The sequence below is a fragment of the Nicotiana tabacum genome, chromosome 6 (assembly GCF_000715075.1).
Source record: "Nicotiana tabacum cultivar K326 chromosome 6, ASM71507v2, whole genome shotgun sequence".
Taxonomy (NCBI): domain Eukaryota; kingdom Viridiplantae; phylum Streptophyta; class Magnoliopsida; order Solanales; family Solanaceae; genus Nicotiana; species Nicotiana tabacum.
This window is the reverse complement of record NC_134085.1, coordinates 154,655,692-154,679,870: the sequence shown is the minus strand read 5'-3', so window position 1 is coordinate 154,679,870 and position 24,179 is coordinate 154,655,692. Positions and strand designations below refer to the sequence as shown.

The 24,179-nt window shown below is 36.9% G+C and overlaps 2 protein-coding genes across 2 annotated transcripts; one reads left to right on the top strand and one right to left on the bottom strand.

Moving 5' to 3' along the window:
* Nucleotides 1-308: 308 nt before the first annotated feature.
* On the top strand, nucleotides 309-12,511 carry LOC107791948 (protein MICRORCHIDIA 7). The gene is made up of 20 exons (XM_016614111.2): nucleotides 309-959; nucleotides 1,647-1,721; nucleotides 1,820-1,854; nucleotides 1,933-2,011; nucleotides 2,600-2,692; nucleotides 2,801-2,885; nucleotides 6,449-6,524; nucleotides 7,135-7,263; nucleotides 7,722-7,820; nucleotides 8,015-8,116; nucleotides 8,687-8,848; nucleotides 8,934-9,029; nucleotides 9,432-9,483; nucleotides 9,566-9,677; nucleotides 9,752-9,813; nucleotides 10,109-10,449; nucleotides 10,881-10,972; nucleotides 11,064-11,151; nucleotides 11,783-11,905; nucleotides 11,985-12,511. Exons 1-20 carry the CDS (start codon nucleotides 578-580, stop codon nucleotides 12,060-12,062), a joined length of 2,361 nt encoding a protein of 786 aa, XP_016469597.1. The 5' UTR covers nucleotides 309-577; the 3' UTR covers nucleotides 12,063-12,511.
* A 2,079-nt stretch (nucleotides 12,512-14,590) lies between these two features.
* On the bottom strand, nucleotides 14,591-18,918 carry LOC107791947 (protein TAPETUM DETERMINANT 1-like). The gene is made up of 4 exons (XM_016614110.2): nucleotides 18,701-18,918; nucleotides 17,572-17,881; nucleotides 17,149-17,244; nucleotides 14,591-15,410 (listed from the first exon to the last, which is right to left on the bottom strand). Exons 2-4 carry the CDS (start codon nucleotides 17,672-17,674, stop codon nucleotides 15,073-15,075), a joined length of 537 nt encoding a protein of 178 aa, XP_016469596.1. The 5' UTR covers nucleotides 17,675-17,881; nucleotides 18,701-18,918; the 3' UTR covers nucleotides 14,591-15,072.
* Nucleotides 18,919-24,179: the final 5,261 nt, after the last annotated feature.

Sequence of the window (24,179 nt, the reverse complement as noted above, 5' to 3'; positions counted from 1 at the left end):
GCTTTTGGTTTATTTTTGCCATTTTAGCTTAAAAAAATAAGTACTTAATAACATTTTTTTGCACTATTCAAACACTACAAAATGACTTAAAAGTTATTTTGGTTTAAAAACACCTAAAATAAGCAAATACAGAGCGGCACCAATTATCTCCTACTTAAATAAACTCCATTCGTGATAATTAAGAAGGACCACTTCAACAAAACAAAAAGGAACCACTGCAAAAAAACCGGACGCAAATCCCAAGTAGATCCAACGGTTCATTAAACATCGCCGAGTCTAAAATAAGCCAATACAGACCGGCACCAATTATCTCCTACTTAAATAAATTCCATTCGTGATAATTAAGAAGGACCCACTTCAACAAAAGAAAAAGGAACCACTGCAAAAAAACCTGACGCAAATCCCAAGTAGATCCAACGGTTCATTAAACATCGCCGAGTACGTGAAACCCTGTATACGTCTCTTCATCTAAAATTCTTGAATCTCCCTTTCCTTTTACTTCGTTAAATTCTTCTCTAAATACTCTTTTACACTCCCTTTTCGTTTTTCCTTTCTGCTTCACACTTTTGTGTTTTGCATGGCGAATCCTAATATTGTAATTAAGCAAGAAGTTGTGGAAGGGTTTATGAAGAAGAAGCCGCCGGCGGGTTCTTCATCGGCGACTCAATCGGTGTTTATTGACCTAAGCAGTAGCGACGACTCCGATTCTGATTCGGACGGTTTTGTTGGCAGTAATAGGCCGAAGAAGAAAAGGAAGAGTGTGGAGGATGTGAATTTCCCATTGCCGTTGGGATTTTTGGATCCTTTGCCTCCGCCTAAGGAAACCCCGTTGCCGTTACCGGCTCCGCCGCTTAACGGAAGCAATAATAAGGAGTTAGGTTCTTCTTCGGAGAGTAAGCAATTTTGGAAGGCTGGAGATTATGAAGGGACTTCTTCTTCTGCTTCCGGATTATCTTCAGGTTTATTATTCAGCAAATCCTACACTGTATTCGTCAGAAATATGGGATCTTATTATTGTCAATTTCACTCCTATGAAAATACTTTCGCGCAGCGCACTTTGTTGATGCTATATTTATTCGTGTTAATAACTCGTGCATACCAGCAATTATGTGCTCTTGTCGTTTCATTTTTTGTGTTAACTGTTTGTTTGTGCATTTTGGTGGATTATTATAGCTTAATTTGTTTTGGGGATACTTGGGGGGGGGGGGTGAATTCGATTTTCACAATCTTGTTGAGTATGGGGTAATGGGTGGAGCTATGAGTAGTAGTTCGGAGCCTTAAGATTTTAACTTTTTGGTGGATTTTTGTAGCTTAAAATGGGTAAATGAATTCGCTTTTCTCAATCTTGTATTCTTGTTGAATATTGGGGAAGCTATGGGTAGTAGTTTGGTGACTTAACAATTGCTTATTTATTTGGTAAGTTACTTAAGTTTTTATAAAGGAATTCCTTTTTTCCTCTTCAGTCAGCAGAATGTATCAAAAGATGTCTATTAGTAAGACTCTGTTTATCATCTAACCTTATTTAAGTATTAATATGTCTTGGTAATGCATTTTTTGAAAGGATATTGCATGTTCCCTTTTTGGGCTCTTGTAGTTGGGAGGATTATTTTAGCTTGAGGGTGTAACATAATTTTTTAATATTGTAGGTGGTATAGATCACGTCAGAGTTCATCCCAAATTCCTACACTCCAATGCCACCAGTCATAAGTGGGCACTTGGAGGTAAATTATTACTTTACCATAATATTTTTAGGTTATTACATAACCTTACAGTTTTTGCCTTTTTGATTTCATCTTTTCTGATCATATCTAGTCTGCAGCTTTTGCAGAGCTTTTGGATAATGCATTGGATGAGGTATACTTTTTGGCATAATACGCTAGTGTCTTTGTTGCCGCTTCACATAACATTTTAAGTTCACCTCTCTTTGATTAGGTCATCAATGGAGCAACATATGCGAACATTGATATGGTCAAAAACAAAAAAGATGGAAGCAGAATGCTTCTGATTGAAGGTATTCAACTTTACTGAATTCCTTCTGCGTTTTAACATGAATGCTAGAACTATTCTTCCCCTACAAATGAGTTTTCCCAGAGTTGGCCCCCATTGTCCACAACTACCCTCCCTCCTCTCTTCCCTTTAAAGTCTTTGTTATGTCAAAATAAGAACACTATCCTTTTTTTTTCCTTCCGTTTTCCTTCAACATATTGGGATTGGTAAAGAGAAGAATGATTATGTTTCACTTATCTTTAATCCATGTGATTCAATAAAGAGGACATCGATTTTGTGTTCAATGTCTATATGAGAAGAAGAAATCTCAATGTTAGTTCCCGGGAAAACATGGCCTAACCATGGAGTTTGCTATTAGATGGTTTATTTAAAAACTGTGGATAGGTTATGCTTCATGGTAGTTAGGAGCTATAATCTGGCCAAACCTTTCGCATAACCACCCTTAAATGTTATTTCATTAGCTTTTCTGAAATTCTCATATCTTTTATGATCTAACCCTCTTTCTTGATCGACTATGTACGCTGTCATCTTCTTCTTTTCCCTTTGTTTTGTGCGACTGCTGGTTTTTTCCATCTTGCCCATTCTTCTACAGATAATGGTGGTGGAATGGATCCTGATAAAATGAGGCATTGCATGTCACTGGGATATTCTGTGAAAAGTAAAGTGGCAGATACTATTGGACAGTGTGAGTTTTAACTGAGATATTTTTTTATATCGGTAGTTTCTGTTCAGTTGTTTAGATTATCAGTAATGTTTAATTCACCATATAAATTATTTTTGTGCTTTTGTATAGATGGAAATGGATTCAAGACAAGTACCATGAGGCTTGGAGCAGATGTGATTGTTTTCTCACGTTCTAGTGGAAAACCAGGGAAAAGGTTGTTACTTCTACCTCCTTTAACTGGTCTCTTCTTACATTTTTCAGTTTGGCTGGTATAAATTTGGAAATTGGCCAAGGCATACATGTTACTGGAGTTTCATTCCTGATCTTCTTGTCGTAACTCATGTATTGTTTCCTCTCTATTTATCAACATATTATGTGCTTGGTTTCATATGTGCAATGTTTTCTTCTATTGTTTAGATGATCATCGTTTTGTGATTCTTAGTAAAGGTATTCGTAGTTGGCAAGGAGTAGGACGCCAATTTTACATTTAGCGCACAATTGTTATCATCAAGTCATGACATGCTGCCTTTATCAGTTATAAGGGGGAACAACTCCCTCTTATTCCCTCACTAGAAGTGGCTATGTATGGGACCAATGGGATATCCTCCGTGAAACCGTGCCTTATCTAGGTATGGAAATGGAGCAGAAAAATGAACATCTTTTTACCCTGCCTCACATGGGGCAGGTAGAAGATGGGATTGGGGGTGTTCGGGGCCAACAAGTGAGAAGTAAATTTGTGAAGTTCTAAAGTGCCGAGCGAGGTTATATGGAGATGAATGGAGGCTAGATGTGTTCCTGTTGCATACATTAGGGTAGTTAGGGACATGTATGATGGAACTAAGAACTCGAGTGATGATAGTGGGAGGAGACTCGGAACACTTCCCAATTGTGATGGGGCTGCACCAGAGGTCAACCCTCATCCCATTTTTATTTGCCCTGGCGGTCGACACACTGACGCGCCACATTTAGGAGAGGTGCCGTGGTGCATGTTATTTGCAGTTGACATTGTTCCGATCGGCAAGACGCGAGGTGGTGTTAACGCGAGGTTAGAAGTTTGGAGGCAGACCTGGAGTCTAAGTGTTTCAAGCTGAGCAGGACCAAAATAGAATACTTGGAGTGCAAGTTCAGTGGTGCGACTCATGAAGTGGACGAAGACGTGACACTTGATTCACAAGTCATCCCTAGGAGAGAAAGTTCAAGTATCTTGGGTAAGTTATACAAGGGAATAAGGATATTGATTAGGATGTCAGACATCGTATTGGGGAGGGGTGGATGAAATGAAGGTTTACTTGAAACCTTTTTATGTGATAAGAATGTGTCGCCAAAACTTAAATGTAAGTTTTATGGAGTGTTGATTCGACCGGTTATGCTGTATAGGGCTGAGTGTTGGCCAGTCAGAACTCCCACGTCCAGAAGATGAAAGTAGCAGAGTCCATGTCCAGAAGATGAAGGTGGCAGAAATGAAGATATTGAGATAGATGTGCGGCCATAAGCTATTCGTGACAAGGTGGGCATAGCCCTGTGAGTACAAGATGCAGGAAGCGAGACTTGGATGGTTCGGGCATGTGAAGAGGATAGACACAGATGCTCTAGTGAGGAGGTGTGAGAGCTTGGGCTTGTAGGGCTTTAGGATAGGTAGAGGTAGGCCGAATAAGTATTAGGGAAAGGTGATTGGGCAAGACATGACGATGCTTCAGCTCACCGAGGACGAGGACGAGGACATGACCTTGGATAGGAAGGTGCGTACACACTACCCTAAGGGCCGAAAATGCCCTTTTACTATATGAAATAGGACAGGCTAGCCCTCCGTTAAAAGTTGGTCTCTATTCTGCCCCTGCCATCAACAAATGGGCTCTTATATGCCCTCCATCACTAACGGAAGAATCATAAAGCCACGTGGAATATATGTGAGGGCAAGTTAGACCTAGTTCGAATTGTACAGGGGCATATATGAATCCGTTATAATAGTCATTTTTCAAACACTTCACAACTCCATATTTGTTTACTTAGACACCTATTTGACAACACCAAACTAATTATCATAGCAAATAAACTCAGTCATAGACACAACAAATGAATGGCAATGATTTCATTAAATCCTTGCACAAAAACATAAAGCTTCATTACATAATAAAAGACAACAATTGAGCCACAATAACACTAACATTACATATCATTTCCCACTAATCCAAAGAACATAACAAGACATCCCAATATCACACACATGAAAATCCATATCTTCTTCCGAAATTTAGTATCAAGCACAACTAAGTACTCTAAATCGGTCACTTTCTTCATTAGAACATTTCTTTTCAATTTCAAGGCTTCTATTCCTCCATGATCGACGACCATCATAACATTCTCAAGATCAAATTTTTCTTTGGAGAGCATTTCTTTCACGGATTAGAGCTTCCTTTTCCTTCTTTGAACTACATATGAGATTTGAAACTCTAAGAGGAAGCTCTTCATCTTGCTATTCCCAATAGAAATATTTTTCATCCTAAAACCAAAAATAAATAAAACAAATTTACAAGCAAATCAGAATAATTAAAAGAACCCATCAAAAGATTTACTTACCTCATGCTTTGGGCACTTGAAAAACCTTCTCCCAACATTTAAATGTGTCTATGCCATGAAATAATTGGCAGTAAGTCCGTAATGACACTTCCTATTCGACCCCTTTGAGCTACTAGAACATTCCGACATTGTCTTTTGTTATGATTCGACCCCTTTGAGCTACTAAGATTTAATGAGGTCATTGTCATTCATTTGAATGTTTGTGTCTATGACTTAGTTTATTTGCTGTGATAATTGGTTTGGTATTGTTAAATAGGTGTCTAAGTAAATTGATATGGAGTTGTGAAGTGTTTGAAAAATGACTATTATAACTGACTCATATATGCCCCTGAACAATTCGAACTAGGTCTAACTTGCCCTCACATATATTCCACGTGGCTTTACGAGTCTTCCGTTAGTGATGGAGGGCATATACAAGCCCATTTGTTGACAGCAAGGGCAGAAAAGAGATCAACTTTTAACGGAGGGCTAGCCTGTCCTATTTCATATAGTAAAGGGGCATTTTAGGCCCTTTTCCGGGGAAAAAAAAGAATCTAGAAAAAAAAATTAAGAGTATTAGTGGGGAGGGGGGTATGCATGTGGAGTTGCAGACTTACTTCAATCTTATCAATTTGAAGTTTCATGTCACTGAGAGGGTTTAATTTTTCCATATTATGCTTTAACCTTTAGTATATTGCCTCAGATGATGGGAAGTTTGGATCAGTTTTGTGCTAGTTTGTGGCTACAATTATATAATGTGGTACTACTATCGAGCTCTAGCATAGCACCTCCATATACTTAAAACCAGCACTTATGTTGGGACCAATGGGATATAACTAGGAAACCAGGTGTATAAACTGGTAGCCTGGAGCGGCGGCTAGTTAGCTATCATGCTGTAAAACTGTGTACGATCAAATATCCGTGTGGGTATGTTTAGTTTTTAGCTAGTTTTCAGTGTGGGTACATTAAGGAAAATGAAGACTCTGTGTAACACAGGTTTGTTATATCCCCGACACCGACATGCTCCCATGGAGTTATGATCTCTTAGTTTCTCATTTACCTCTGTAAGTTAGTGATGTCTGATCTCAAACTTCTCAGGCTCTTGTGCTGTCTCCCACTCTTGTAGTTGCAAACATTCATCCTTTCGACTGTTGTTTTCTCTCTTTATTCTTTTGGTGGTTCAGTATCGCTATTTACTCAGGTATTATCTTTTGCTTTCAGCCCCACACAGAGCGTTGGATTGTTGTCCTACACATTTCTACGAAGCACGGGAATGGAAGACATCGTCGTTCCCATGGTAAGCATGCTGAATTATTTAGAAATTTCCTTTGTATTTGTGATCTTATGGTGTACCGTGTACATGTGGATCTGGTGTCCCTGTCCATGGCAAATTGCTTCTTGAAATGCTTCTATTGCGATTCGCTAGTCAGAATCCAGTTAATCAACTCTTTGCCCCTACTTTCATGTTAGATTCTAAACCTCAAGTAAACAAGCTCGCGCTTTATACGGGGTTCAGTTGTTGATGTAAACTTTATATTATGCATTCTAACTTCCGTTTTGCTCAAACTCTGCTGTAGTTGGACTTCAGTTATTTATGGAGATTTTGTACTAGTCTTTGCGCTCTTCCTCACATTTTGTAAGCTACAGATGCAATAAACTAACATGAGCTTTGTAAGAAAACTTGATAACATGTTTTTGGACTTGCTAATAGGTATGCTGGTCTTACTTTTTGCCTTGATAGTGGTTCTTGCATTTCATTTTGTGGACTTCTATTTATAAGTCCTAGCAAAGAGAGAGCACTAGTTCCCCTCATGAGTATGATTTTTGTAATCCTTCATGGATAATAGTAACTATAGATGTGATGCACAATCCCTTATATTTATTTTGTTTTCTTGCTGGTGTGACAGCTTGACTATGAGAAAAGAGGAGAAGGGTGGGACAAGATAATACGATCATCTACTAGCGACTGGGATAAGAATCTTGAAACCATAATTCAGTGGTCCCCTTTTTCAAGTGAAGCCGATCTTCTTAGACAGGTAAATCTTCCAAATTACTCCCCCTCCCACAATCCCCCGAAAAAGAGAGTTGTATTTTAAATCCTTCCACTACTGTTAAACTAGTTATGAAAGATCTTATAAGGAGTGAATGAGAAGATATAAGCTGTGATGAAATGTTAAATTACAAAGTGCACAGCTGGAAAGATTTGCAAAAAGTTCGTGTATAACCTTGATCCCAGCATTGAATGAACATACAGTTCATCTATAAAAAAAATGAACATACAGTCTCACCCCCAAAATGAATTCAGCTGTCGTAATATTAAATTTAGCATACAGATTCTAGCATCTCAAGTGTTCATCTTGGATCAGCCAGTGTGCAACCTTATTGTGAAGCTTATTTGTGTGGGTTGAACTTAATGAACTATTCCATGCCTATAAAGTTGCATAATTTGTGTTTATCTGCTAACCATTCAACTTTTGTTCTACACATGCTGCAGTTTAATCCGATGAAAGGTCAGGGCACTCGGATTATAGTATACAATTTGTGGGAGGATGATCAAGGACTACTGGAGCTAGATTTTGATGCCGATCCACATGTACCCCTCTAAAATTCTTTTGTTGTTGCTCGTTTCTCTGTCTTACTTTATGTGCTGTCACATGATTCTTAGTTTTTGAGTGACATGTTACTTTCATTTTCTCCTTCTTTACTTATTGCTCGTTTCTCTGCCTTACTTAACGTGCTGTCACATGATTCTTAAATTTCGAGTGATACTTTCATTCTCTCCTTCAGGATATTCAAATTAGAGGAGTCAACCGTGATGAGAAGAGCATACAGATGGCTAAACAGTATCCAAACTCCAAGCATTTCTTGACGTATAGGCATTCGCTAAGGGTAAGTGAGTTCATACTTGTTTTGCCATGTGTGAGTGGTGACCTTTTTGTTACATGTAACCTGGTTGTTTGAGTTTTCATGTCTTTGAGGTTCTGTGAGGAAATTAATTAGTTCCTGTTGATTCTTTAATTCTATATGAAGGGCGCTTAAATTGATCTCTAGCTATAAAATGTACACTGCTAATACCTAGGTGGATAATATTTGCAAAAAGAGGTTGTCTTGACAGCATTTCTACTTTCCGGCTTGGAATGTGGGGGTTTATGTTCTCCTGGAACTAAGGAGCAGTTGCACTTATCAAGTGGGCATTACGCCTTTCCCCATGTTGATCAAGGCTTTCAAGAGTGACTATGGTCTAACCTAAATATTCCATGTGCGTCTTGGTCGCAAATGTCATCCTAACATTTTGGATCAAAAGTAGTTCTAAACCAGAATTTTCCTCGTATACTCTCAGAACAACCTTTACCAATTATTTTCAAGTTTGATATTGAATGCAGGTACTTAAAGTACGTGTATGATACTTTTCCTTAGAAAGTAATTTTGTTTTTATCACGTGTTCTCTTGGATTTTCAGAGCTATGCATCAATTCTATATCTAAGAATTCCTCCTGCCTTTCGAATTATTCTGCGCGGTAAAGATGTTGAGCACCATAACATAGTAAATGATATGATGATGACCCAAGAGATCACATACCGCCCTATGCCTGGTGCGGATGGAGTACCCAAGGATTCCAACGTAATGTCTTTGAATGCAAACTCTATTTGGATTTTTCTTCAGTCCTCAATCTTGTTCTCATTCATTGTCATTTTGGTGCTTGTAGATGGTGGCTACTGTGAAAATTGGGTTTGTAAAGGATGCAAAAGCTCATATTGATGTTCAGGGGTTTAATGTCTACCATAAAAATCGACTTATTAAGGTTTGTCCTCTTTTCGGAAGTGCAAATGGTTTTAGTGAACTGTGATGATTGTTGTAGTTGTTGATGATGTCTTTTTGACTATATGATGGAATGCTTTCTCCAGTACCTTTGTCTATGTGCGGATCTGCAGTATCAGATTCATTCTTGATGAGATATGTAACTTGATATTTTACCTTATCCTGCAATGAAATAATATCGTTGTTTCCAAAGCCTGCAATCTGCTAATTCACAAAGCACAATTTCTCATTCTTATAGTCCAACTTTGTTAAAAATGGTGTGATTGATTTTATGTAGACTTTCCCTATTGACAATAAAAGATGCATAGTTTGGAGCCATTGCATGGCAGAACATTCTGCATTTTGTGATGTAGTGATCTGTACTAAAGTTTCCTTATGTTATTAGCCATTTTGGAGGCTTTGGCATGCTCCCGGAAGTGACGGTCGTGGTGTTATAGGTCTGCTATTTTATCTCAAGATTCTTTCTTTTTTAGGTTTGCCTGTTTAAAGTGCTTATTGCTTTGTTACATTTGATGGCAGGTGTTTTAGAAGCCAATTTTGTTGAACCAGCTCATGACAAGCAAGGGTTTGAGCGTACAACAGTTCTTTCAAGACTTGAATCTCGATTAGTGCAGATGCAAAAAACTTACTGGTGTGTTCTGTTTGTCTCTGTGTTGTCCTTTTCCAGAGTTTCATATACTTAGTATACTCCTTATTCCTTTCCAGGTCAACTTTATGTCACAAAATTGGCTATGCTCCTAGGCGGAATAAGAAAGCTTTTGAAGGAGGTATGGTTGATGTATTTCTTTCCTATCTTGATTTTTCTTTTTGTTCTTTGTCAATACTTAAGACAACCTTTTATAAGGTTTGGCGCTTTGCCTGGGGACTTGTGTTCATGTTTTTTCATAGTAATCTCTATCTCAAAGAAGATACTGCTTCAGTTAATTAGGTTTAATGCTTTTTGTGGAGATTTTTGTTTACTTTACTTTTGATATCTCAGTTTGAGAATATGATCTTGCTTTCTGATTATATCTAGTTTCTTATTATAACAGATGATAAGTACATAATTATTTTTGTAAACAGAGAATTCTCCTGGTTATCATTCTTCAGCATCTCAATCGAAACATAAAAGTTCAGGAAAGTCATCTGAGAAGAGTAATGGTTTTGGACATCTAAATGGCAAGCATGATAGCAAAGCCAGAAGATCTGGAAATAAACCAAGTTCTTTTGAGCCATCCTCAACTTCTGCCGAAGATGACAGCGATGAAAATGACCTTCCAAATCAACCAGGTGTACATCAGAAGTATAATAATGGAAAAGTTGGCTCTCAGGTTATGCATTCCCCGCCAGGCTTTGGACAAAGAGTTGCTGAGCAAGTATGTTCACCTGGTGGATTCAAGCGAGTTACTAGAAATTCAAGAAAGGTTACACCTGATCTATGTACCCTTTTAAGCTCCAAATGTTGTTCCCGTTGCCTTAGTTTCTGGCACTGCTTAAGCACTCTTTGATGATAGAATTGCCTCCATTTAGCAATATATATGCCAGAGTATTATGTCAATTACTGCAGATATAGACAGTGGCTCTTTAAAACGTTCTCTGATACATTCCCGTATGTCTTGATGAAAGTTTTGAAGCTACTTAGGAGATTCTAACAGTGACTACAATAGACTGTATATGTTTGTACATTTTTTGGGCAGGGATATGGGGTTGGTTTGGCCCAAATTTTTGAGCACCTAATTTCACTCATCAACTTTTGAAGGTTTTCATTGGGGAAAATTACTCTTTTTAGAATTCATTGTCATGGAGAGTTGGAGCAGATAGTGGGATTGATAAATTTGGTTATTTGGTCCTATAGGGAGACGCTGATAAGAATGATGACGTGCTGCCAGATACTCTCACTGAATCTATAGAGCAGTTAAAAGAAGAGAATCGTGAGCTTAAAGAAAGGTGCTGGTCCTACAAGCTTTACATAATTATGAAACCATTTTGTTGTATTTTAGGCTCAAATTCACTGTCAAAATGTTTATTTATTCAACAGGTTGCGAAGGAAAGAGGAAGAGATTCTCGGTGATCTGTTGCGTGATTTGCAGCAAGAAAGAGAGAGATCCAAATCACTTGAAGCTCAGGTTAGATGAGATTTTCATGTTTATTACTTACCAAAATAGCTGCATTTCTCTGCATGAAAGCTGCAGTGTTTTGCCTGCTGGAGTAGCTAGTTATATATAGTAGGTGTTGATGTAAGAAAAACTGGGAATCAATTTTTTTCCTTCCGAGGTGATGTTGTGATAGCATTTCGTTTATGCTCCTTTGTTGTTGTACTGGGAACTGGAAATATGACCTCAAGGTCCTTGGACTTTTCCTTGGTTCCTGCTAGTGAATCTACGAACGTTCAATTTTTTTAGTAATAGTAAGGGTAAAACTCTGACAAGAGGGGTTGCTTTGATGGTAAGCAACCTCCACTTCCAACCAAGAGGTTGTGAGTTCGAGTCTCCCCAAGCGCAAGGTGGGAAGTTCTTGGAGGGAAGGATGCCGGAGGTTTATTTGGAATGCCGGGGGTTTATTTGGAAACAACCTCTCTACCCCAGAGTAGAGGTAAGGTCTGCGTACACACTACCCTCCCCAGACCCCACTAAGTGGGATTATACTGGGTTGTTGTTGTTGTTGTTGTTGTTGTTGTAGTAAGGGTAAAAAAACTCTATTAGACTAGATTTTGATGTATTCATTAATGAAACTGAAATACTTCTGCCCCATGTTCAGCTGCAGGAGGCAAAAACAAAAGTAGAGGAACTTAACAAGGAGCAAGAAAGTTTGATAGACATATTCACGGAGGAGAGACAACGCCGCGACCTAGAGGAGGAGAACTTGAGAAAGAAGTTGAAGGTGAATTTCCTCACTCAACTTTTTGCATCTTTGCTTTAGAAAAGTGAATAGTCAAACAATCTTCTTGGTTTGCTTTCAGGATGCATCAAATACTATGCAAGAGCTTCTTGAGAAGGTGCGGGTTTTGGAGAAGACGAAGTCTGCCAATGGTAGGTAGATTCAATCTAGGAAACGGATGGACCCTATCTTAGTTGCCCAATGCTGTATATATAATGGGTGAGCCTTAGCACCAAAAGTCGTAGAAACATCACCTTGGTGCAAATGCCTTAGCAATTATAATTGCGCTTCCACGCTCTTGAGCTACTGGTACTGCTCACTTTCCTCCATGTTTTTGTTGTCTTATCTGGTATGATGGTTCACTCTTCAGAGTGAACCGGGATTCTCAACTACCGTTAGAATCTGAACCCTCTCATCTTCTTAGCTTCAGCAAGTTCTAGAATTAGCATTTTGTGTTCCCTTACAAGGTTAGGAGGGAATATCAATGCCAAATTTTGTCACCGGATGATGTGCAATTGGAGTGTAACTATTCTAGAAAATGACAGTCATTGCCCTGTAATTTGATGCGATGTTAGTGGCACTCTTGATTGCTATCCAACAACTTTGTAGGAATTGCCGTTCAAGTCCCTTACCCCTTCTGGCCATCGTTATTGTCGTCAATGATCCGTTTGAGGGCATAATTCGTCTAGAAGCAGACGAAGTTCTAGATTGTTTGATCTTTACCTGAATTGTCACCTTCGCTTTTCGAGACTGATATTCGTTGTACTTTGACCATAGTTTCTAACGTTCGTGTAGTTTTAGGACGAAGACTTTTCATGTTGTAGCGTTATTATTTCTTTGTTCAATTCAAAGGACTAAGTTTTCTTTGTGATATAAATGTACCTTCTTTGCGACTCATGTCTTTTTCTGACATAAATGTACCTTCTTCCTCAAAAAAAAAAAAACGGACCTTCTTTTTCTGAGTTCTAAGGCTTATTAAGTTGCTGCTCTGTGCTGCATGCCACATTTGTGCATCATCAATTTGGTAATGTTCCTTGGTGAGGGTTATTTTTTTTTTTAAATTAAAATATTTAGAAACAACGGATAATAAAATGACACTTGCCAATTTTTTCAACTGAAAGAGAATTTCGAAATTATAGTCAAATGGCGACGACTTTTTAAGAAAGGAAGGAAACAGAATGGGGGGACTAAATTATGGAATGGAGGGGAGTATATTGGGAGAAATTCAAAAATAGTTAGATTTACAACTGGTCGTTCAAAAATAGTCCAGTTTTAAAAGTAATCGAAATTTAGTCACTTTTCATGTAAAGATAAATCTGAGCAAAAGCACTGTTTAAAACTCGGAAAATACGCCAGTATATTATGCTGGAGTTCCAGTATGAGTATATTTGAACTCCAGCATATTATACTGGAGTTCCAGCAAGTATATCTATCCAGCATAATATACTGGAGATTGGAGCACCGATGCTCCAGCCTCCAGTATATTATACTGGAGATTGGAGCACCGACGCTCCAGTCTCCAGTATATTATACTGGAGCCAGCAAAGTATACCGGTCCAGCATAATATGCTGGAGTTCATACATAGGTGCACCGAACTCCAGTATATTATGCTGGACCGGTCTCTGTTGTAGCAAAATAGTGACTATTTTTCATTGAGTAAACGCTGGTTATTTTTGAATAACCAGTCTGAAAACTGCCTATACCATGCTATTTTTACGAGTATAATTGTTATTCAGAGCTAAGCTTTTAATTAAAGGTCTGTTGTGCATCAATTTGCTCAAGACTCCAAATGCTCAATAGATGTAGCTCTCGTTTGGCTGTTTTTTATCATTTTTTTTAAAAACACCGTTTAAATATGGAATATGATCAGTTTCTGATGAGTTCTCTAAAAAATTAGTTTTAGGGCATTTTTGGGTAAAGTTTTTTCTTCCACTCACAAAATTTCAAGTTTCTTTCAAATAAAATACATGTCCTAATACAACTTTAATTTTCAAAAAATATTTTTCAATACAAATTCAATTTTTTTTTCCAAGTTTCAACCAAATCTATATCCAAACGCTAGCGTAATCTTTTCTTGCACTAGTTTATTTTGAAGGTTTTAGTTGCAACTGGTTGCCGTCCGGTTGGATCAAATTTGGTCCCATTACATCCAAATTTGAAAGAGATTCCTCGTTCTATATTTTTCGCTTTAGAAAAAGTACTACTCCTATCGTGCTGGTTAATTGTCGTCGCAAAGATTACTTTTCTTTGGCGATTTGCAAATTTTAGAAGTGCTGGTAATTTACTATTGTTATTAATTTCTCAATCGTACTAATCAGTCTGCGTACACTACTTATTGCGCCAACCTCGTCGCATTATCCAGCCTACGATTGGTGGGCGTGCAAGGATATTATTAGAATAAAAGTACGTACTTCATCCAATAATTTTTCATAGATGTAACTTTCATTGGTTAAATTTGACGGTAATCCAATTTAAGGTCGTTATCCCAGATTTTCTACAAGAAAGTTAAAAAAAATGAAGAATATTATAATTGGGATCTTAAAAATTTTCTGAAACTGCAAAACATATTTAGAAGTGCGTCTGCCCCAAATCCAGAATTTAACTTTCAAATTGTCAAAGATGAACAATGAATAAGTGACACCGTCAAAGTAGACAGATAATGTATGTAAGCTGTTTTAAGCTTTGTAAAATGAACCGCACGGTAAAATCCATATTCATCACATAATGTTATGAAATCTTAGGATGTGAACATCGAATTGAAAATCAGTGAATCCTTCAAAAGTGCAGTTGTCAAGCAAAACGAACGAGATTGCAGGACATTCATTTTGCGACATGTTTACTGCTCAAGCACTCAAAAGAGTTGTATACTTTACATTCAAAACCCAGAAATTACTGCTACACTATATTTTCCTCAGTAGGTAACTCTGATATGAACAAAATGTCAGAGCATCCTAGAACAAGATTTCCTATGGAGTCAGAGAAAGACAATTGTTCTTCCTTTTAACACACCCACAATCAGGCAGCACTCAGCATGGCCACGTCCATCAAAAGCAATTGTCTAAAGCCCAAAAAAGAACAATAGGAATCCCCTAAAGGCAATCAGCTCTGTTAAATCATGTTTTTTGCCTTTAAGATGTGTTAGTGTATGTTATTAGACCCAGCAAATATATCAACATATAACGGAGGAAACTGAAAGTGGGTAACGAAAAGTGTTGGCATATTGGAAGGAAATAGTATGTCCATTGATAAGGGGCTTCCCATCATTGACAAGACAATCGTCAAAGTGTAGGCGCTTGAATATCCGAGGGTTAATAAGGCGAGCAGAGCTGAACCAGCCACATTTGAGATGGATACCTGAGATATCACAGCCAGAGACACAGACATTCATAATTTCCACTGTGTATGTTGGTATTCCACTGGGTAGAGGTGCTGTGGGTCCCTGATTTATCACTATATCTGTTTTTGAACACTTGTCACCCCATATTCTGTTAGTTTCCACTTGGTTACCTGCAACAAAAGGCAATTGCGGATACAGACAAGTCAGCAAAATAAACCAGCACCAGCAGACCTATCGTTTGTCCTTTTCCAAGTAGTTGCTTTATTGTTTCCTTTTTTCCTATCAATCCTGGGTCGGGTTTGGCCCATGAACTTGAGTTTTGGAATTTTTGAATGGAGGGGGATTAAAGAGCTGTGAACGTTAATCGGTGTAATTAATGAAATTTTTAATGATTTTAACTTATATACAATTTTACATAATCCAAAATATATTTACGTGCAACCCTCTATACTAAATGAGATTTTTAATTTTAGAAATTAAATCATGTTACTTGCTTTATTAGGTAAAAAGTGAGTCAATAGTGGTAAAGTTCACTTTTGATGGATAGTACTCCCTCCATTCAAGTTTACTTGTTCACTTTACTAAAAATAAATATTCATTTTTACTTGTCTAATTTGGAAAATAAAAGAATAATTTACCATTTTATACCTGTTTTACCCTTCTTATTAAGTAGTATTCTTTCTATTCCAATTTATGTGAACATGTTTGACTTGGTACAGAGTTTAATAAAAAAATAAAAAATTTTGGAATTTGAGGTCCTAAACAAGTCAAAAAGGGGTTCAGAGTATTTGTGTGGTTATAAAAACTTCCCATTAAGGATAGAATTGGAAGTTTAAACTTAATTGTTTCCAAAATTAGAAAGGGGCCATTTTTTTTTTGAAACGGACAAAAAATGAAATAGATTCACATAAAATGGAACTAAGGGAATATTACTTAATTCCAATGCATTTTCCAACATATAATAAATAATGGTGATATAGTAAAATTATTGTATTATTTATTACTTGCGTGTCAAGTCAACAGTTTAGTTAAGCTCCTTTATAATACACGAGCTCTATTGGGGCCTGAATCATAAATTGTTAAATTTAAGCTATCAATGGGGCATAGGGCATTCTTCTAGACAAATTAAGCTTTTTTTGTGATTTTGATTGAAATCGAACAGGCGGAGAAAGAGACAGCACAATCAAAAAGGCTGAATATAGGGAATTGAGGCATTTGAATTAAGTCTCTTCAAGTATCTTAAATGGCAGGACAGCTATGTGCACGTGAACCACACAGCAAAATGCACCATAATGAGCAAATTTATAGTGCAGGGATAGAAGACAAGAGCTGCCAAATATTCTTTTAATACCATACAGATTGGAAACACTAGCTTACCATTTTTTTATTTTTTCAAACTGAATAAAATAAATGTTGTTTCAACTTTCGAAAGTCAAAAGAATCGTTTGGAAAGTGATATTACATATCTGGCACGAGACATGGACTTTTAACCAGCAGAAAATTAGAAAGATACTGAACTAGTAGTAGTTTCCTAAATTATGAAAATTGCATGCAAATTTTAACATGTAACTACAGCAGAAACTAAAGCAAACGAGTAAAGGATGCTTTCATATACTTTTGTCCTTTCAATTAGAAGTAGTTTAAACCTTTTCTTTAACTTTTGGGCGACTATGAGAAATATTTGTATTTTTAGGGTATAAGACCAATAAAGACATGAGAAAACAAAAACTGACGTGCGCCACCTACACAGCAAAAATTGTACAGTAAACCTGAGCAAACAGGAGGCAGCTGCCTGCTCGCTGGGTTGTCTAGGGTCGTACCTTAAAGCAAAAAAAAATGGCAGATTTTGTAGACCAAAATTAAATTTCAAATTCATTTTTGTTTGTGAGTTATACTACTAGGACTAACCTTGTTTAAGAAGCTTGCGATGAGGACCAAAATTTGTGTTCCCAGTGACAGCTGAATTTGCTTCCGCCATGAAATTAAGACCAATAATTGGTTTTCCTGCTTACAGAATCGTAAAATGAACAGTAAAGAAAAATCAATAACGATAAATAACATAGCCGTCTACAAAACTTAATGTGCATAATTTTACAGTTGAAATGGAGAGATGAAAGGGACGAAAAAGCTATTGAATAATGGGGGAAGAGCCTCGTGTGCTAATAAATAACAGAAAAGCAGACCTAACAAATAATTAAGTGCAACCTCATTCATTGAAAACCGACACCCATACATACACACAACTCGTGCTCTCTCTCTCCACAACGTTATGCATGTGGTTGTTCATATAAGTAACTAATATTTCTCTTCGTAAATTCAATGAATACACACCTGTAATAAACTCCGGTCCAATGATTAAGAGAAGGAAGAAGAACGCAAACACGGCGGAGGTCAAACCGATTCTGATTCGCCGTTTCAATGATTGAGAGCTCATTATCGTGGAATCGAATCAACAAATATATTTTATATAATCCCTCCCGAACTCAAGCAAAATCAATAGTACTGTTGAATACTTTGCTTCCACGAAATGGAGGAAGTTTCGAGCAGAGTTACTGAGTCCAATCGGCGGTCTAGCTGAGAACGGAATTTTACACGGAGATCCAAAGTTGAACTGTTGAATCAGCTGAAAATCTGTCTTTGACTGAATCACACAGAGAGAAAAGAAAAAAAGTGATATGAGAGATGCGCTGAAATGACTTGATAAACTCTGCTACATAAAAAAAGTACGAGTTGACATAAAGCAAATATATAAACATATTTTCGAGAAGTGAGAATATACATGAAAAGTGCTAATAAAGCCACATATCAAATCAGTAGAAGCGCCGAACAACAGTAAGAAGAAGAAGAGTAGAAAAAAAAGAGAGACAAACAAGGCCGATAAGCATTTGACTAAATAGAAGATGAAAAAAGGCAGACTCACGAGCGTACTTTTAATATTGCAGAAAGCGTAGCCTAAAAATGGCGAAATCGACGGCGATGTGCTTTCCGCTTCCAAAAGGCGAAAATAGAAAAGCTCAGATCAGAGTCATAATGTCTCGAACTCCTCTCCAACTCATCAGTAAAGGAAATTTTCCCGACACTTTGCTATTTTTTCTCCGGGAATCAAACAACTTGCTATTTTCAATATTTTTTCAAAAAACACACACATAGAGATTCAATAAATACATTGACGAGAAGGCAGAAACAAGCAAAATAGCAAAAAAGTTAAGAGCATTCAGATTTAAAAAAACGAAAAGGAAAAAGTGGAATGAACAGAGACAAAATGTGCAGAGTTGCAAAAGCACTGAAGCAGTGAAAGCAAATAAGCTTTTTCTGAAACTCAAGGAGACAAATAACACAGCGAGAAAGAAAAGCCAGAAGTACCAAAACAGTGCAAGCAAAAAAGAAAAGCAACATATATTTATATGTATTGTTGCAATGAATACATTAATGAATGTCATGTGTGCTCGAGATTTCTCACCTCCTTTCGTTGATCACACGTACGGTACTTTGAGAGAGCTCGACGCAGCACACTGCACAGTACTGTAAACTGCAGACAGAGAGATAGTGGAAAGAGGAGCCCTAGAGAGAGAGAGAAGGAGAGAGAGAATTTACGAGGGAAAGAATTGAGAATGAATAAAGGAATCTGGCGTTTTCGATTGTATTGTCGCAAGCGGAATGTTTCTGGATAGAGAAAGAAGATAAATCGGCATTAAATGCCATTGCAGCTCCATGTTTAACTCCGGTTAAATGAAGTTCCCACGCGCAGTTCAGCCCTGGTTAGGACTGACCAACTTCTACCCAAATTTTCCCCCTCCAATTACAAAGATTAAAGACTAATTAATAGTACTAGTTGAATACTTACATATCCTTTTTTAGTTATATTTCCTGTATGGATTTAAGTTATATTAATTGATAGTATAACAAAATTTTATACCCTTGCAATTTAATAGTACCTAATAGTAGTATTAGTTATTATCAGGTTATCAATCATGGTTTAAAATATAGAACATACTAGTAGTTGTTTGAACATAGATTTTAGTTCAAACTTAAAAACAAAGCTTCTGAAGTTGTGTTGAATAGTAATTTTTGAAAGTTGAAATGTGTTTGAACATGCATTTTACTTGAAAAAAAGTTAAAAGTTTTATGAGTGAGAGAAAAAATTTCACACAAAAATTGGTCATGAACAAAGAATATTTTTAAATTATTTTAAAAAAGAAGAAACAAAAATATTTATGTCCAAGCGGAAGCTTCAACTCATTCCATATTTGAAATCCACTAACTCCTAACTTAAGTTTGCCTCACATTAGGTATATAATAGGGGTAAGCACTGTTTTATACCTCACATCTCAAACCTTTAATTAATTGTTCGACCTTTCAAAAATCTCATTCATCCTACTAGTGGCACTAATAGTATCGCATTCATCTTGTTAATAAATAAAAGGCAAATTTCCTTGGACTAATAACATTAAACCATGGCCTCGTTTTCTACTTTTTTTTACATATAAAAGGATATACTTGTGAACAAAATGTTATAGTTGGAACAGTACACTTTCTCCATAGTTTTCACAGTGGTTGATTTTAAAAGGCGATTTCCTGGCGAGGCCTGGGGTGAGGCGCACCAAAAATACCTCGGAGGTGATGGTGAGGGGAGGGGGGGGGGGGGAGGCGAAAGTCTCAATAGGCGTTGAGTCGCGTTTTTGAAATGAGGTGTAAGCCCAATAGGCTTTGTCAAATTAAAATAAATTTGCTAAATAAGCCTTTAATATAATACTCAAATTCTCAAAAATCAACTTGTAATTACTCAAAAGTTTTAAAAAATGACTGAAACAATAAATTCAAAAGTCAAGGCATTTTTTTAATTGCTAAAAACCCTAATTTATGGTCTTTTCCAATTCTTTATCTTGTCCATTAGTTTAGTACTACTATCTTCCAAAAGCAATGAATATTCAATTTTTCTTACAAATTCAAAGAATACTTCATTTTTGTTCCTCCACGTTGAAAACTTTATTCTTTTCAACTCAAGTTACTTGTGCAGATAATAAATTGTTTTAATTAGTTTTTTTCCAGGGAGGAGCACATTTATTTTAAATTTTTATGCAATTTTACATATTTAAAAATATTTATTATAATTATATTATTTTATGAAATATTTAATTGAATATATGGGGGGGGGGGAGGTGAAAGTCTCAATAGGCGTTGGGTCGCGTTTTTGAAGTGAGGTGTAAGCCCAATAGACTTTGTCAAATTAAAACAAATTTGTTGAATAAGTCCTTAATATAATACTCAAATTCTCAAAAATCACCTTGTAATTACTCAAAAAATTTTAAAAATGACTGAAACAATAAATTCAAAAGTCAAGGTATTTTTTTAATTGCTAAAAACCCTAATTTATGGCCTTTTCCAATTCTTTATCTTGTCCACTAGTCTAGTACTACTATCTTCCAAAAGCAATGAATATTTAATTTTTCTTACAAATTCAAAGAATACTCTATTTTTGTTCCTCTATGTTGAAAACTTTATTCTTTTCAACTCAAGTTACTTGTGCTTGTAAGTAGCATATAATAGATTGTTTTAACTAGTTTTTTGTAGGGAGGAGTATTGCGGAAGCCAAATGTATATAGTGTGAATGAGTCACAACTACTATACCAAATATTATGACAGCCACCAAATAATAAATAAGACAATAAAACAACAATAAAGAAACACCAGAATTTACGAGGTTCGGTCAATTTTGCCTACTTCCTCGGACACAACCAATATTTTATTCCACTCCAAAAATACAAGTGAAATAATACTAAAGAGAGAAGATACAAATGCCTTAAGAAGATAAGAAGGCAAATGAGAGGTGTGTTTAAATCCTAAATATTAGGCCTCCTTTTATAGGGTGAAATTCCCACCCAATTCACTCCCCAACCGATGTGGGACAATTTGACACTCAACAAATCTCCACCTTGGCAAAATTCCACATCTTCAATTTTCTCTCAGTAACAAATTTTGGTTGTGTCTTCATCTTCGATCTTCAGTGTTCAACAATGTTGATCAAATCCAAACAATGTTGAAACTTGACCGCAGTCACTACTTTTGTCAGCATATCAGCAGGGATTCTCTGTAGTATGAATTTTCTTCACCGTGACTCCACCTTCTTCTATGATTTCTCGTATGAAATGATACCGAACATCAATGTGCTTCGTCCCTACATGATAAACTTGGTTCTTCGCTAATTGAATAGAACTTTGACTATCACAAAAAATTGTGATACTTTTTTGTCCAATACCAAGCTTCTTTAGCAACCCCTGCAGCCAAATTGCCTCCTTCACAGCCTCTGTAATAGCCATGTACTCTGCCTCTGTTATAGACAAAGCAACCGTCGACTGCAAAGTAGACTTTCAACTAACTGGTGCCTTTGCAAAAGTAAACACATAACCAGTAGTTGATCTTCGTTTGTCCAAATCACCCGCAAAATCTGAGTCACAATATCCAACTACAGACCGATTGCCTTCCTGCTCAAAAACTAACACAACATTTACAGTATTATGAATATACCGTAGAATCCACTTCACAGCTTGTCAATGTTCCTTTCCTGGATTATGCATATATCTGCTAATAACTCCAACAACTTGTGAAATTTCAGGTCTCGTACAGACTATTACATACATCAAGCTACCAACAGCATTTGCGTATGGTACCTTTGACATATACTCATGTTCAGCTTCATCTTTTGGAGACATAGTAGTACTTAGCTTAAAATGGGGAGCAAGTGGAGTACTAACTGGCTTAGTCTTCTCATCTATGCCAAAGCGCTGTAGTACTCTCTTCAAATATTCTTTCTGAGATAAACAGATTTTCTTTGAACGTCTATCTCTTATTATCTCCTTGCCAAGAATTTTATTTGCCTCACCCAGATCCTTCATCTCGAACTCCTTCTTTAGTTAAATCTTCAACTTATCAATTTCTTCCGAATTCTTGGAAGCTATCAACATATCATCAACATATAGGAGAAGATATACAAAGGAATCATCTTTAAGCTTGCACAAATATACACAATGATCGTATTTGCTTCTCTTGTATCCTTACCGCAACATAAACTTGTCAAATCGCTTGTACCATTGTCTAGAAGATTGTTTCAATCTGTACAACGATTTTTCAAGTTTGCATACCATATTTTCTTTTCCAGCAACTTTGAATCCTTCTAGCTGAGTCATGTAGATTTCCTTCTCCAAGTTTCCATGTAAAAACGCAGTTTTTACATCCATCTAAACTAGTTCTAAATCCAACTGTGCTACCAAAGCCAACATAATTCTAATGGAGGAATATTTTACAACTGGAGAAAACACTTCATTGTAATCAATTTCCTCCTTTTGAGCATATCCTTTGTCTACCAATCTTGCTTTGTAGCGAACATCTTCTTGGTTAGGAAATTCTTCTCTCTTTGCAAATACCCATTTGCACCCAATTGCTTTCTTTCCCTTCGGGAGATTGGCCAATCACCATGTATGATTCTGATGAAGGGAATGTACTTCATCATTCATGGTAATCCTCCACTTATCTTCTTCTGAGCTTTGAACTGCGTCTTTATAAGTGGTAGGAACATCATCAGCTACAATTGAGGCGACACAAACAACCGTCTCTATAAGATGAACAGGTTTTATTATTGTCCTTTTTGGCCTGCTAATTGCTATTGATTCAAGTTGTTGTTGAGGTTCCTGAGTTGGAATATCCCTCTCTACTGACTCTCCTTCCAGAGGATAATCTTCATTTGTTTCCTCCTCTGCTTCTTGTGTAGGAAAAATAAATTTTTCCTCAAACTCCGCCTGCTTAGAAGAATCCTCATTTTGTTTGGTATCTTCTGTTACCTTATTTACCATAGCAAATTCATCAAAGGTAACATCCCTGCTGAATATTACTTTGTTTGTCATAGGACACCATAAGCGATATCCTTTGACTCTAGAATTAATCCCCATAAAAATAGCCTTCTTTGACCTTGGATCCAATTTTGACTTTGTCACATGATAATATGCAATTGAGCCAAATACGTGCAAAGAGTCATAATCTACAGCAGGCTTTCCATACCATTTTTCAAATGGTGTCTTTCCATCAATAGCAACAGAGGGTAAGCGATTAAAGAGGTGACATGCATATGTAATTGCCTCAGCCCAAAGTTCTTTGTCCAAGCCAGCATTGGACAATATACACCATACCTTCTCCATCAAGGTCCAGTTCATACATTCTGCCACTCCATTCTGTTGTGGTGTATGTCTGACAATGAAGTGTCGGACGATGCCATCATTTTCACAGACCTTATTGAAATGATCATTTTTGTATTCACCTCCATTGTCTGTGCGAATACACTTGATCCTTCTGCCTGTTTGATTCTCCACCATCGTCTTCCATTTGAGAAAAATTACCAACACTTCATCTTTGATCTTCATTGTATACACCCACACTCTTCGGAAAAAATCATCAACAAAGGTTACAAAATAGTATTTCCCACCCAATGAAGGTGTTTTGGAAGGACCCCAAACATCAGAGTGTACATAATCCAAAATGCCTTTAGTATTATGGATCGATGTACCAAATTTAACCCTTATCTGTTTCCCTTTGACACAATGCTCGTAAAACTCCAAGTTGCAAACCTTTACTCCCTTTAACAATCCTTGATTTGATAGAGTTTTCAAGGATTTTCCTCCAGCATGTCCCAAGCACATGTGCCATAGTCTGGTTGCTTCTGCCTCTTTTTTGTCACTGGATGTTACTGTCGCTGTCCCAATAACTGTACTACCGTGATAACGGTACATGTTATTGTTCTTCTGATTGGCCTTCATTACCACTAGTGCACCAGAGCATACTCTCATCACTCCATTTTTTGCAATAATTTTGAACCTTTTTGATTCTAGGGCTCCCACAGAGATGAGATTTTTTCAAACCCGGTACATATCGAACATCTGTTAATGTTCTGA